The sequence below is a fragment of the Cyprinus carpio genome, chromosome A7, assembly GCF_018340385.1.
Source record: "Cyprinus carpio isolate SPL01 chromosome A7, ASM1834038v1, whole genome shotgun sequence".
In the NCBI taxonomy this organism is placed as follows: Eukaryota; Metazoa; Chordata; class Actinopteri; order Cypriniformes; family Cyprinidae; genus Cyprinus; species Cyprinus carpio.
This window is the reverse complement of record NC_056578.1, coordinates 40619045-40632500: the sequence shown is the minus strand read 5'-3', so window position 1 is coordinate 40632500 and position 13456 is coordinate 40619045. Positions and strand designations below refer to the sequence as shown.

At 35.3% G+C, this 13456-nt stretch overlaps 1 protein-coding gene and 1 pseudogene across 2 annotated transcripts; both read right to left on the bottom strand.

The window, feature by feature from the left end:
• Positions 1-2463: 2463 nt before the first annotated feature.
• adcyap1a (adenylate cyclase activating polypeptide 1a) lies at positions 2464-7299 on the bottom strand. Of its 2 annotated transcripts, XM_042761171.1 has the most exons (7): positions 6779-7287; positions 6420-6515; positions 5633-5767; positions 5188-5292; positions 4527-4661; positions 3966-4086; positions 2464-2885 (listed from the first exon to the last, which is right to left on the bottom strand). In XM_042761171.1, the coding sequence occupies exons 2-7, from the start codon at positions 6509-6511 to the stop codon at positions 2877-2879; spliced, it is 597 nt and encodes a 198-aa protein (XP_042617105.1). In that variant the 5' UTR covers positions 6512-6515; positions 6779-7287; the 3' UTR covers positions 2464-2876. The 2 variants fall into 2 exon arrangements, with proteins under 2 accessions (XP_042617105.1, XP_042617104.1); XM_042761170.1 differs by lacking the exon at positions 2464-2885 and having other exon boundaries at positions 3954-4086; positions 6779-7299.
• Positions 7300-10607: 3308 nt separating this feature from the next.
• On the bottom strand, positions 10608-12879 carry LOC109098929 (annotated as a pseudogene).
• Between the last annotated feature and the right edge of the window lie 577 nt (positions 12880-13456).

The following is a 13456-nucleotide window of genomic DNA, read 5'->3' as shown; positions in this document are numbered from 1 at the left end:
TTTTACAGCCATTAAGAAAGTATGTTTCATATTAATGAGTGAATGAATCCAGAATTACTACATCCATCATGTTGTAATTTTCAGGTGATCTCCCAGCGTCAGTTGCGTTGCAGTTGTTTCTCATGTTTCAGTATTCTGGTTCATAAGAGTCAGTATTTAAAGAGGGGGAAGGTAGAAAGGAGAAAGGAAGAAGAAAGAGGTGGAAATGATCACAGGAAACAATGAGTTTGTTTTCCCTTAAGACACTTTAGGTCAATCATGCACACTTTCTTTTTCAGAAAGAGCCTCATTTTGTGGCGCCATCTTTATTTATTATTTAAGGTTTGGAAATGGTGCTGCTTTTTGTTGCTTTTGTAACCACTGTAGAACTCTGCTTCATTTTATCAGAAACTACTTTTCAGGGACGTTACCTAATTCTGCCATTCACACTCACAGGCTCACAGTCAACCAGCTCAATACGCTTGGCTTTTCTGATGTAGTAAACTTGCTCGGTAGTGCACCTCGTACAGCTGAGGTTTTGAAGCGCTCGGGTACGAGTCCCGTGAATTACGAGTTGCAATATATAAGCAAATGCGTTTTGAACTCACGTTTGCTTTTTTAACACTCTTGTTGGGTTTATGGCAGGGCACTGTAGATGAGGTGTTGAAGAAGCACTAAAAAAAAGAAGTTTATTCACATATCGTTATCTTTCTTAATATGTACGTGAGTGTAAATATCAGCAGCATCGTATATGTCTAAAGGATTGAAGGTTGTCAGGTAAAAGAAGAGCATATTGATGCAGTTCATTCAGTCTGCTATTTTATTCCATTTCTCCAGACACTCTGTTTAGCTTCTATTAAGTGTAATGGTGCAACAAAAAAAATATTTAGTAGTGCGTAATTTTTTTACTTAGTGGCGATTTACGTCAAAACTAGACAAAGTTGTAACTTGAATACAGCTGGTGCAACCGGCCCCTGGACAATAACCAATCATTTGCATTCAATATTTTTTTCCTAATGACAATTTTATGATTGGTTTATATACTACAAACACTTTTTTTCTTTCATTTTATTGCATGGAGATGACTTGAAAAACACACTTAAAAGTCATGTCCCCTGTATATTCTATGCCCATGGTTGCCAGATTGACATGAACTAAACGTGCTTTAAGCACTTTAAACATGCTTTTAATATAATTTAGCAGAAATGACACCACACGTTTTTCCAAAGAGCCTGGGTTGCAACCTAGTTTAACAGACAGCTTACGGAGGCTGAGGTAAATATGCATGAATCATTTGACAAGAATGCATGTGAATGAGTTTATCAAGTCACTTGTGTGTTCATCAGAGCCACACCCAGCTTGTGATATCACAGTCTTCTCTTTAACGCATTGGTAAAAAGTCTATTGTTTGTAGCCCATTTATCTTAAGTTTCTGTCCCACAAAGTAAGCTTTGGTCAAGCTTACTTATTTAATGTATTAGAAGATATCTAACACATTAGCAAGCCACCCGATCGATGACTGCTCAGCCAAATACATTAAAATCTAACAACATTTTAATTTAGGTGGACCTCAGGAAAAACACAAAAATGACAGTCTTACACATTAAACCCTGTTTAACCCGCATTACACAGTTCTCTCAGTTGGTACAACGCATGTTTGCATGAGATCAGTCAGCTACTGTAGTTAAACGGACATGTAATGGAGGTAAAGGTCAGTGTTTTTGCCTGCTGTTCTACAGCGATGTAGGGGTCCAGTGTGAGATTATTAGCTCTGATCTGCTCTGACGGGAACTAAAAGGTTCTTCTTACACTGGTGTCTCTGTTCTATATAACACCAGTCACAGCTTGGTGGGAGAATACACACAAACACACACACAGACATGTGTACTTTCTCTGTTGCCAGCGACTGTTTAGCTCCACTTCAGTGGTAAGCAATTAAATATTTCACATTATTAGACTTTATTTACTATGAAACCCTAATTTTTATTAACTTGTGTTCCTGCTTATTGTGTCACTTTTCAAATAATTTTCCCATATGTTATATTTCTTGGATCATGCACTCTCAGAAAAAAAGCGTTCACTGGGTGGTACCTTTTCAAAAGATACACATTTGTACCTTAAGCGTCCATATTGGTACCTTAAAGGTACATATTAGTATCTAATGTGCACATATTATATCTAAAAAGTACAAAAGTGAACCTTTTGAGAAGGTACTGCCCCAGTAACAGCTTTTGTACCTTTTTTCTGAGAGCGTGGCTTATATTTCTATTTATTTATTTATTTTAATTATCTGACACATCGCTCATTTTCTGAATTTCATATTTATTGATGGCATATCACATTTTGTTAGTAAAGACGTGATCTTTCTGTTTTGATTACTTGCAGGTGTATCATATTTACTGTACATGTATTTATGATCCAAGGGTGTTTCTTTGTGTTCTTGGGGACTCTGCTTTCCTCATAAACATCAAAGATTAGACGAAATTGTTGTTTACAAAAATTTATTCATACAAATCTTACAACACAGTTTTTTGTTTGTTTTGTTTCTGTTTCTTACATATATAATGGTGCCCTTGTGTGGCTCCCATGTGTTATTGTACTAACGATCAACACAAGACAGAGATTTATCTTAACGTTTAAGTAAGGCTTTGGGCACTATCAGTCTCCGCACACAAAATGAATTTCAAGGCTGAGAATGTTTAATATATGCTACAACACACTATGCATAGAGAAGTTAAATCGAATAACCAGAAAGCCAGGTGGCATTTGAACAAAGTATATTATGTGAGAAATAGCAGGTGATTGCAGCATTTGGAGGGCCACTTATGTGCCATCTGAAATTGGTGGGCATTTTAAAGATGAAGCAAAGGCACCCAAGCCGCTAGCTGCCTCCTGTGTCACAAAGCCTGCAGGAGAATGCAGAATTAAACACAGATTGATTTCACACGTTCACCCTTTTACACACACACACTAGTAAAATGCATATGCAAACATGTACATATCACTAACAATCTTAAGAATATATAACACTGCCAAAAGCTGTGATGTAATTTGGAGGTTTGCTTTTAACAGTTGGTTTTACCTCAAAACATATTGCCTTTTATTTCATCTTTCTGAATATTATTTGTTTTGCATGCATAAAGGTATTATTACAGAATACATCTATATATGTCATACCCAACTCATATAAAAATGACCTGCTGATACTTATAACCACACAGAAAATTTTAAGATGCAGAGACGCACGTCTCCATTGATTAAAAGCTTTACGGTCATAGACATAGAACAAACATTTGACACTGATGTGAGAAGCGTGCAATATGACAAAGATAGAAAATTGTGGAAAAAGAACAAAGAAAGAAACATTTATAAGTCTGAACCACTGTAATCAAGTCTAATACACACGCGTTCATATATGAACTTCAGTTGTTGTTTTTTTTGTGTGTGTGTGTCAGATTTCAAAGGGGAGCAATTGCATGCTCAAAAAAAGTCATCTGTGTGAATCTCAGCATTTGAAGATGCAGATTTAATTCATATTTATACGGAAAATAAAGGCCCGTTCCGTGCACACTAAAAATGATAACTATAAAACACAATAGGAATGAGCTGTAGGTTTGTCGTCTGCTGCTTTAAATGCTCAAGCTCGCCAAAGTCAGGTGGATTCTGATTGGCTGTCAGTGTTTTTTATCATTCATCAGCTGAAAAAAAAAAAAAAAAATCTGAAAGTGATTAAATTGATATTGTTCCTCTGTCGTTATCGTTTTAGATGTGGGGTAGACTTTCACATTCACTTTCATTCACTTTCTTCATAGGAGAGAATGGGACTTTTTTCAGAAAGGTTTGTGCAAGAAAAGAAAAGGTGTTGAATGGCTTGTGAGATTTAAGCCATAGATGAAAGTGTGAAGAACTTGATGTGAGTAAAAGCATGGAAGGGATGAGAGAGGCCCCTCAGAAAAGCACTATGGCATCGAGCCTTAAAAACTCACCGGGAATTGAGGAGGGAACTGTCTCAGCCAATCCAATAAAAATGCCTCAATCTCACCCCCATCCGGGAACACACCAAAGTCTACGTCTTGTAGCAATTGGTGCAAATCTAAGTCTTCAGGGCTGTTGTAAATAAAAAAAAAATACTTCGTTCTTAATGTCAGGAGTGAAAGAATGAAGGTATCATTCAATGCAGTGATTGTCTTTGAGACTATTTATTTACTCATATTCAGGATGATGTATTTAATAGACAAGGTATTGCAACAAACATGAATGAATAAATAGCATTGTTAGTATTGGTAAAACTAAACGACTGGTCCACAAGGAAGATCGATGCATTGGCAGGTGCTTCAGTACAAAAGAAAAACAATATTATTATCAAAATATTTGTTTTAATGTCTTTACTTAATACATAAATACATGTTTATAAAGGACACATCTTCATAGCAGTCTTAGTAGTGACTAACTTGCTCCAAAAGCTGTACATGTACATGATAGATGCATTTGAAAAAGGCTACAAATAGGCGAGCCGCCGTCCTTGGCTCCTATATCTCTGTCTATACCTTTTGCCAAGGACTGCGGCCAGATACTTCTTTACTGCCATTTGCTTCCGGTAGCGACTGTAGCTGTCGGTGAAAACCCCGTCCGAGTGACGCTTTGAGAGCGGCTCATTGTCGTCCTCTATCGTGCTTCCTCCTCTGCGTTAGAGAAAAAGGACAAAGCTTTCCAGAACCCAGTATATTACAGAAACTTAGGGAAAATAAAAAAGTAACATTATTTGTATTTAAGTGTGCATATGTTAATAAATAATAATCTAGTTGTCGCTAAAAAACTAGTTTCATTCAGGAATATTTAGAATATTTCATAGGCTACAGGATGGTAAAGTATAATAAATTCTGAAAAGTTACAGGTATGCATTTTTTTTTTTTTTTTTTTTTTTTTTTTTTTTTTTTTTTTTTTTTTTTACAAATTTTTGGCGCGCCTCCGAATATACTTTGGTTTGCATTATTCCATCGAACGGTTTTTAAAAGCAACCGCAACGCGTTCCTGTGTGAACGTCCCCTTATTCTTCCACAGATCTTACGAATGACGAGAACCCCACATATAGCGTAGATATAGCGTGTTTTACAGCACGGACAACAAGTTGGAAGATTAAAATTACTGATAGCACTTAGGATGAGTGCGCGAGGAAGAGAGATGGAGAGAAAGAGATGCTGTTCTTACCCCACGCGTTTTGCCATCAGTGTATGCAGGTATTTCCGCGCTGACAGCTGACCGAGCGCTTTCCGGTAGGCTTTATTAAACATCCCGTCAGCGTGCCTTTCCAATCTGAGTGACAGAATGACAAAAATTTTTTTTAATAAAATAAAACTGTACAACAATGTAGCCTATCAGTGGTGGTCAAAAGAGAGTTAATATAAAGCAACCTAATCTGTAACATCACTCTCAGTTTATAAGGTAGCTTTTTCAGCTGTTTCGTTTTTTTAAACACTAGTCTAATTATCTTCGCTATTTCGCAAAAACTTTGTGCAAACATCTTAAAGAAGCCAATGGCTCGATTTAGCAAGCACACCGATGCAACCAAAGCAATCACTGATAAACAAAAGGATACAATTTTGGGAATGCCTAGAAATAGAACAGGAGCTCGGGAAGAAAGAAGCATGATCACCTTTTCGATGGAGGACTGTATAACGCGTATGCGTCTTCAGTAACCGAAGGAGAGCTTCGAATGGTGATCTGGTCACTGTCAAAAGTTAGATCCGTCAGTGAGTGTCCCTCCTCGTCAAATCCTGCAGACTCCATTCTGTAACAAGACATCAAGTCATTCCATTCGCAAGTAATTAACACAGGCTATTACTGTAAACGTGCTCTAAATATTTAAAATGCATACCATTCTGTAATAACAAAACAGTAAAGATATTTCTGTAAAATTACTTTCAAGTTAAGTTTTTCAAAAAAAAAAAAAAAAAATAGTTTTGTGGACAATCTTTTTTGTGATCTTGCTTTACGACATCCGTGATCAATATTTTTTTTTATAGCCTAGGCTATTATACTTTATTTATGCCGGGTAAGATTAAAGCAATATCTGTCTACATGGCTGTGTGTTTTAAAACTATTTAGCTACTTTAAAATCGAATCAATTGTAGGCTACTTTCTAATCAAAGCGCGTTCACACTCGCGACTTTTCGGAACAAATAACGCTCATGTAAGCAATAAAACACCTCTTGAGTAGCCTATTGATATTTTTTATATTATTAGACATATGGCGAACAAAAAGGCATCTGCTCAAATTTGTGTGATCGGACACTTGTCAATAAAACGCTTAAATGCATTAATTTAACAGTGCTATTGGCCAAATCCTGTTTCACCGTCCAGCTGCGCTACAGGCTACTCGAAATCTTCAAACTCCAAATCGTTACCGAGCGTTAGGTGAGACGGACGGTAAGTTTCCATACCTGATGTTCGGGTAACTCAACGGCGAACACACGTTGCATTGCACGAGGAGCCCGTAGATGAGGAAAGCCAGAGTCGCTTTGCTGCTCGTCATTATTCTGTAGAAGAAAGCATAGATTAATTCGCAGAGAAGTATTTAGAACGTTCCGTCTTCGACGTTCCAAAATGTATCGCTTCACTGTCCTTCTATTAGTTTAATGGCAGCATCAGGTGTCTCTGAGATCTCTACTAAAAGGATGCTTCAGCTACTCCCAACAAACATCTACTCTCCAAACAATCCACTTTTATCTCAAAACTGAATTATTGCGCACAGAATACCGGCTCCAACAAACCCATGTCTCTTCCAGCAGCGGTTTCATACCTGCGGCAGCGGTCCGGTGGAGACTGCGGCGACAGTGAGATGAAATTCTCTCTCTCTCTCTCTCTTCCAGTCTGCTCTTTAAACTTTTCTATGCGTCACTTTGTTGTTCTTATGAGCACAGAACGGATTTTATTCTTGGATCTCCGTAATGAGTCAAACGGATATGAAACGAGTTATCATTTGTCTTCATCTCTCATTATAGCATCGCGAGTTTTATTCTCGCAGCTCTTGCTTCTGCAACCTTTTCACTCCCAGCTTTAGAGACTGTGTCGACGTCATCCTCCCTTATTATAGAGAGATCACTGCACTTTTCCTTCCTCCAGACACACATACACGTTGGGTTTCCGTGTTTTATTGGGGACTTCACATATAATGATTTTATACTGCAACCCTCAGAGAAAACTTTCTGCATTTTTTCAATTTTCAAAAAAACATTACAGTACAAGCTGTTTTTCTCATGGGGATCAAAAAAAAAATGTCCCCACAACATTTCTATGTCACATTGTGCACACAAATAATTTAGTTTAATATCTATTACTGTTTAACTAAAAGTTTATATTATAGGATTCAAAAGGTAAAATATGCATGATTTAAGGATTCTGCACTTTATAATACACTTTATGGAGCTACTAAAGTGGAAGATGGATTTAGGCTTTCGTAACGTTTTGACATGTTTCTCAAAACTTGTAAAACCCTTCACTGAAAGTACAGGTAACCAAAACTTAAGGCGTCTTTACACAGCTAGTTAATGCTGCTCTATGCCTGCATGCTTAAAATTCTACTCTTAAAAAATGCTGGGTTGTTTCAAAGCAACTTCGGATCAAATATGGATTAACCCAACTTTTGGGTTAAACATTTAATAAAATAATTTAACCTAACAGCTGAGTTAGTACATATTTAACCTAAAGTTGTGCTGAAACAACCCAGCATAAAAGCCAGACTAAATTATGGCACACCTCATAATATACTTATGGCTTAAAACACATCTCTTCCATCTTTATTTGACCCTCTAACTTTTGCACTCACTATTCTAATTCTATTAAAAAAAAAAAAAAAAAAAAAACTAACTACTTTTCTAATCTTTTTGTATTCTATCTTTTCATTTATTATACAATTATAAAAAAAGACCTCTAACATTAGCTTGCTCTATTCTTTTTCTATTCTATCTGATTTCTTTTTATTTATTATATTATTTAAAAGCCCTTGCTACGTATACTGTGTTTATGCTAACTGAGACTTGTTATAGCACTTATATACAGTCGTGGCCAAAAGTTTTGAGAATTACATAAATATTAGTTTTCAAAAAGTTTGCTGATAAACTGCTTTTAGATCTTTGTTTCAGTTGTTTCTGTAATGTACTGAAATATAATTACAAGCAGTTCATACGTTTCAAAGGCTTTTATCGACAATTACATGACATTTATGCAAAGAGTCAGTATTTATGTAATTCTCAAAACTTTTGGCCACGACTGTATCATTGCTCTTTTGTTGTTTTTGATTGCTTCCATTGTCCTCATTTGTAAGTTGCTTTGGATAAAAGCATCTGCTAAATGACTAAATGTAAATGTAAATGTAAATACTGAATGAAGGTGCAGTTGCTGCGTAAATGCATGTATGACACTCCTGAGTAGCAATAATCTGTCCGTGTAAAGACGCCTACTTCAAAAGCGCCTCTGTGCCACCTGTGCAGCGTAAATTTGGCATTAGAAGATCCAAAAATGGCTGGTGACAAGTCAGTTGACATATTTCTTCCTTTTTTTCAGGCTGCAATCTATTGGAACACTTCCATATTGAATTTCCTTTTTGATTCATTCTAATTAATTAAATAATTAATAAAATTAATTAATAAAAACAGAACATCAGTAAATGCATTCTACTATTACAATCATAACTGTTTTGCATTTAGATGTAATGTTGCAGTTGTCCTGCAGGTGGCGGCGTCTCCTTCTTAACGTATTAACGTTCTTGACGTATTCTTACTTCTTAAAGGGATAGTTCACCCAAAAAAGGAAAATTCGGTCATTGATCACTCACACTCATGTTGTTCTAAACCCCTAAGACCTTCGTTCATCTTCGGAACACAAATTAAGATATTCTGATGAATTCTGAGAGCTCTCTGACCCTTAGATGTACAGTAATTACCACGATCAAGGTCCAGAAATAGCAAGGAGATCAGTAAAATAATCCATGTGACATCAGGGGTTCAACCCTAATTTTAATAAATAACAACTTTATTCAACAATTCGTCTCCTCCACATCACCCTGGTGCCATTACGGAGAGTATACACTGAACACAAACAGTGTCAGCTGCTCCACGCGGTTAATTTTAATGAAAACAACATATCTGTGTGACGCAGCTGACACAGAATAGCATACACTGTTTGCGTTCAGTCAATAATTATTATTTAACCCTCTGGGGCCCTCTTTGGTCATTTTTGACTGAAAAAATTTTATATTTTGAAATTTTTTAAATCTTAGCTTCCTCAGAATGAGATGACACTTGGAGACTTTTGGTACATTAGCAATATGAACTCACAAAAAAAAAAAAAAAGAAACATGGTCATGATTCAGATATGTTAAAGGGTTAAAAAAAAAGTCACGCTTGACTTCTTCGCAGTCAAAAATGACTGACATAGTAAATGAAAGGGAAATACGAAAAAATACATTAATTTCTGTTCTGATGTTTTATTTACATTTACTGAATTACACTGAATAAAATATCAACTAATTACTAAACAAAAATGCTTTCTGTGTTCCCTTTCTAACAAGATTTAATGTTTGACTGTAATCATAATGTAAAACTTGATACTCATGTAACCAAAAATATCTAAACCTTGACAAAAAGTAGCCTTTTAGAATGTCTAGATATATATATAAATGCAAAACCTAAAAAAATTAGAAATTAAATAAAAAAAAACGTCTCTGTATATATCTATAAAGGGTGCTAATACAAGAGGTTACGCAACATTACACAAGTTTTTATTTTTTAATGCCTCCAGATGGCCCAATTCTCACTTCGAAAAATGGATTTTAAATGCCTCACTCTATTTTAATGTGAAATATTGCATTATTTATTTAGCGCTTTTTACCACAGCGTTTCAAAGCAGTCAGTCAAGCAGTTGGCATTTGCTATGTAGTCTAAGGAAATTATTTGATTGTACTTTATGTACATGGATAAAATCGTATGCAATTTTAAATTGGGATTATTAATCTGTATACAAGGTTTTTTACAGTTAATAACAATTTGAGCCTTGGTGATGTGCATCACAGCTGCCGTTAATGCATATAAATGACAGGATTGAAGATTTTGGTCATTTTGGGTGCCCACTTTAAAAGAAAACTAATTGAAAGTCATGCCAAAAAAAAAAAAGTACGTAATACAAAATAGTGTGCACAGTTTAGGCTCTTTTTGTGGACTTCGATGGCTAGGATTTTGTGACCATCTATTGAATATGATAAATAATAGCACTATTCAAAGCTTTAGAACCTGACAGACAGCCAATGAAGAGATCATCAAATTGAGCTGATCATATTTCTTGGGACTCTAGCTGCTGTCTTTTGAACCATCTGAAGCTTATTTTTCGGGCCTGCGTGGCATCTATTAGGTAATTCATTACAATAATCTAATCTTAAGGTCATAATGCATAATTACATTACTCTTATATATTGGTAAAAGCCAATTAAAAGCCAGATTATGTTGGTCCTGACTGAGAATAGATGTTATGTTCTGAACATCGAGACCACTTCTCCCATGAATATGTACTTACTGTCTTTATTTTAAACATTCTAAAAGATTTATTTAACTACTAAAACAACGGGGGGTTTTTTGTAGATGCTTATAAAATCTAAACAGCCATTTGCATTTTGATTGCAGGATGGGGGTCATAGTCATAGATCTCAAAATCCTCTGCTTGGAAATCGTCAATTCGTTCAACGTTGCGTTTGATCCTGAGTTTGGGGTAGGGACGTGGATCTCGCCGAATCTGTGGGCACAGGACATGTGTTAAAAAACATGCTTTCCACACGCAACTTTCTCAAAATATGTCAGTTTATCTATACTGGAATTTTTTTTGAAAAGTATTGATGGGTGTGGGTGATATAATTTAACAAACAATGAAATTCTTATTCAAAAATAACAACAGGAATACCTGTAGATTAGTGCACATAGATTAATTGTATTGAATATAAGCAGCATAACTGCTCTTTCAACGGCTCGATGTGATTGGTGTAGATGTGGGCATCGCCTAACGTGTGAACAAAATCCCCAGGCTACAAGGAAGTACAAGTTTTAGTTTGGTTAGTCTGTCCATAAAAAAATAAAATATGATACACTAGGTATAAACTGAGATATGCTAGGTACACAAACCACAAATTCCATATTAAGGTCTAATAAGCAAGTCTGGATTACTTGGTTTTATTGTCAATCGCAGCATTCTGCTGTTATTATTACAATTATTACAATTATTTCTGTATAATACTGTATGATTGAATCATCAGATTGTGAAATGTGTTCACCTGGAGTCCAGTGATGTGGGTGATCATGTAGGTCAGCAGGGCGTAGCTGGCAATGTTGAAAAGCACACCCAGACCGATATCACCAGAGCGCTGGTACAGCTGACATGACAGCTCACCGTCTGATACGTAAAACTGACACAACGCATGGCACGGGGGCAACGCCATCAGAGGGAGATCTGACAATCACAATTAAGTATACAATTAATTCATCATCATGCAGAAATGTTTAAGTTGTGACACTGCAGGGCAGTGTTTATTTTATTAACAAAAACTATTAAAAAATACACTTTAAAATATATTTTGACACTTTTTAATATGCTTTTAAAAATAGTTTTTAGTATTTGAAATACAGCTGCAATAAAATATTACATGAAAAACTTTATTTAACCCTAAACTTTAACTGAAATAAGCTGAAATGCTAAATTGCTAAAACCAAAATTGTTATTGTTAATTAAAATGAAAACAAAATAAAAAATTATTTTTGGTATTTTAAATAAAGATTTAATAAAATATAAGTATTAGATGAAAAGCTTAAGCTTAAGAGAAACTTTTTTTTAATTTTTTTTTATTAAAAATAAACCTAAAAAAAATTGAAATAAGTTTAAGTACTAATAATTGTTATTGTTTTTTATTTTTAACTGAAATAAACTATTAAAAATGTTTTTGGTAAGTGATATAAAACTGAAAAAAATAAAAATTAAAAATTAGCAAATGTTGCCTTGGCGATTAAAAAAAAAAAGTTTAAATACTAAAATTACTAACCCTTAAATTGAAATAAAAATAAAAATAAATATTTACATTTAAACTATCAAAATGACAAAATCACATAAACGTTTAACTTCGAAACTTAAATTAAAATGAAAACTAAATTAAAATAAAAAAGTCATTGCAAAATATTAATAAATATGATCATTATACTGTATATAATTAACAGTATAATAACACTGTTGGAGGGTTATAAATTTGACTAAGACCTTTGGGATTCCAAGCACACATTGGGTTCGACCTGATGCTGTCGATCACTTTCTGTAACTGGTCAACACCTTGCCCAGTGTAATCTCATGGAGAGAAGAAACCATAGCCATTGACACACATTAAAAGAGAAGTGTCCGTCAAACATCCCAAGGAGTCTCTCAGTTAACGAGATCTTAAAGACTCCATGTATAATATCAGAGTCAGTCTCCTACAGTAAAGCACATCACTGCTATCAGCTGTCATGTCATGTAAAGAAGGGCACTTACCAGTGTGGATGTCTTTGTATTCAGCTCCAAAGTGCCTCCACTGAAAGCCATACACGGGACCCAGATCTCCTTCCTCTCGATCGCTATAGCCTCTCTTAGTCTCTTATAGAAACTCCCTGGAGCCATTAGCATCCCAGATCCTCACACTCTTCTCGGACAGCTCTCAGGGTTTGGTTGAACCCTGAATTCAACAACTAATGCAACTTATTCAATAAAAATAAAAAATAAAACAAATCGTATGGGATGTTGTCCTACCTTGATAAACCACAGCAGCTCCTCCAAAATGCCTTTCCAGAAAACCCTTTTGGTGGTCAGCAGAGGAAACTGATCTGTGAAAGCATTCATAATTATACTTAAGTACCATTTCAACATTTAGAGGTAATTGATTATTAACTTCAATGTGTTGCTAAAATACGTCTTTCTCCAGTGAAAAGTGGTCTGAATCAGGAGAGAAATCTGCACAGATTTACAATCCAAAACAGCTTTAGACAAAGATGTGGGTGGATTTTAATGCGAGAGGACTATTTCATCACTGCCCAAACCGTTATTAGGAATTATAGACTCATATTTTAGCCGGTTTATTTCTTACTATCACGAAGCTTTGGTGGACAGGAGTTGTTTATTATGATGTTTTTATCAGCCTTTTGGACTCTCATTCTGACGGCACCCATTCACTGCAATGCAAATGCGAGGATGCAATGCAAAATGTATCCAAATCTGATGAAGAAACAAACTCATCTAACATCCTTGGATGGCCTGAGCACATTTTCAGCAATTTTCATTAGATTTTTAAGTGAACTACACCTTTAAACACCTTTAAAACAGACTTAATCAACATGAAAAGACTTTTCGCTTCTTCACGCCACCAAGAAACCACGTCTTGCATTTGTTCTTCTTTTATTTATTTTTTTGGCGGGTTACA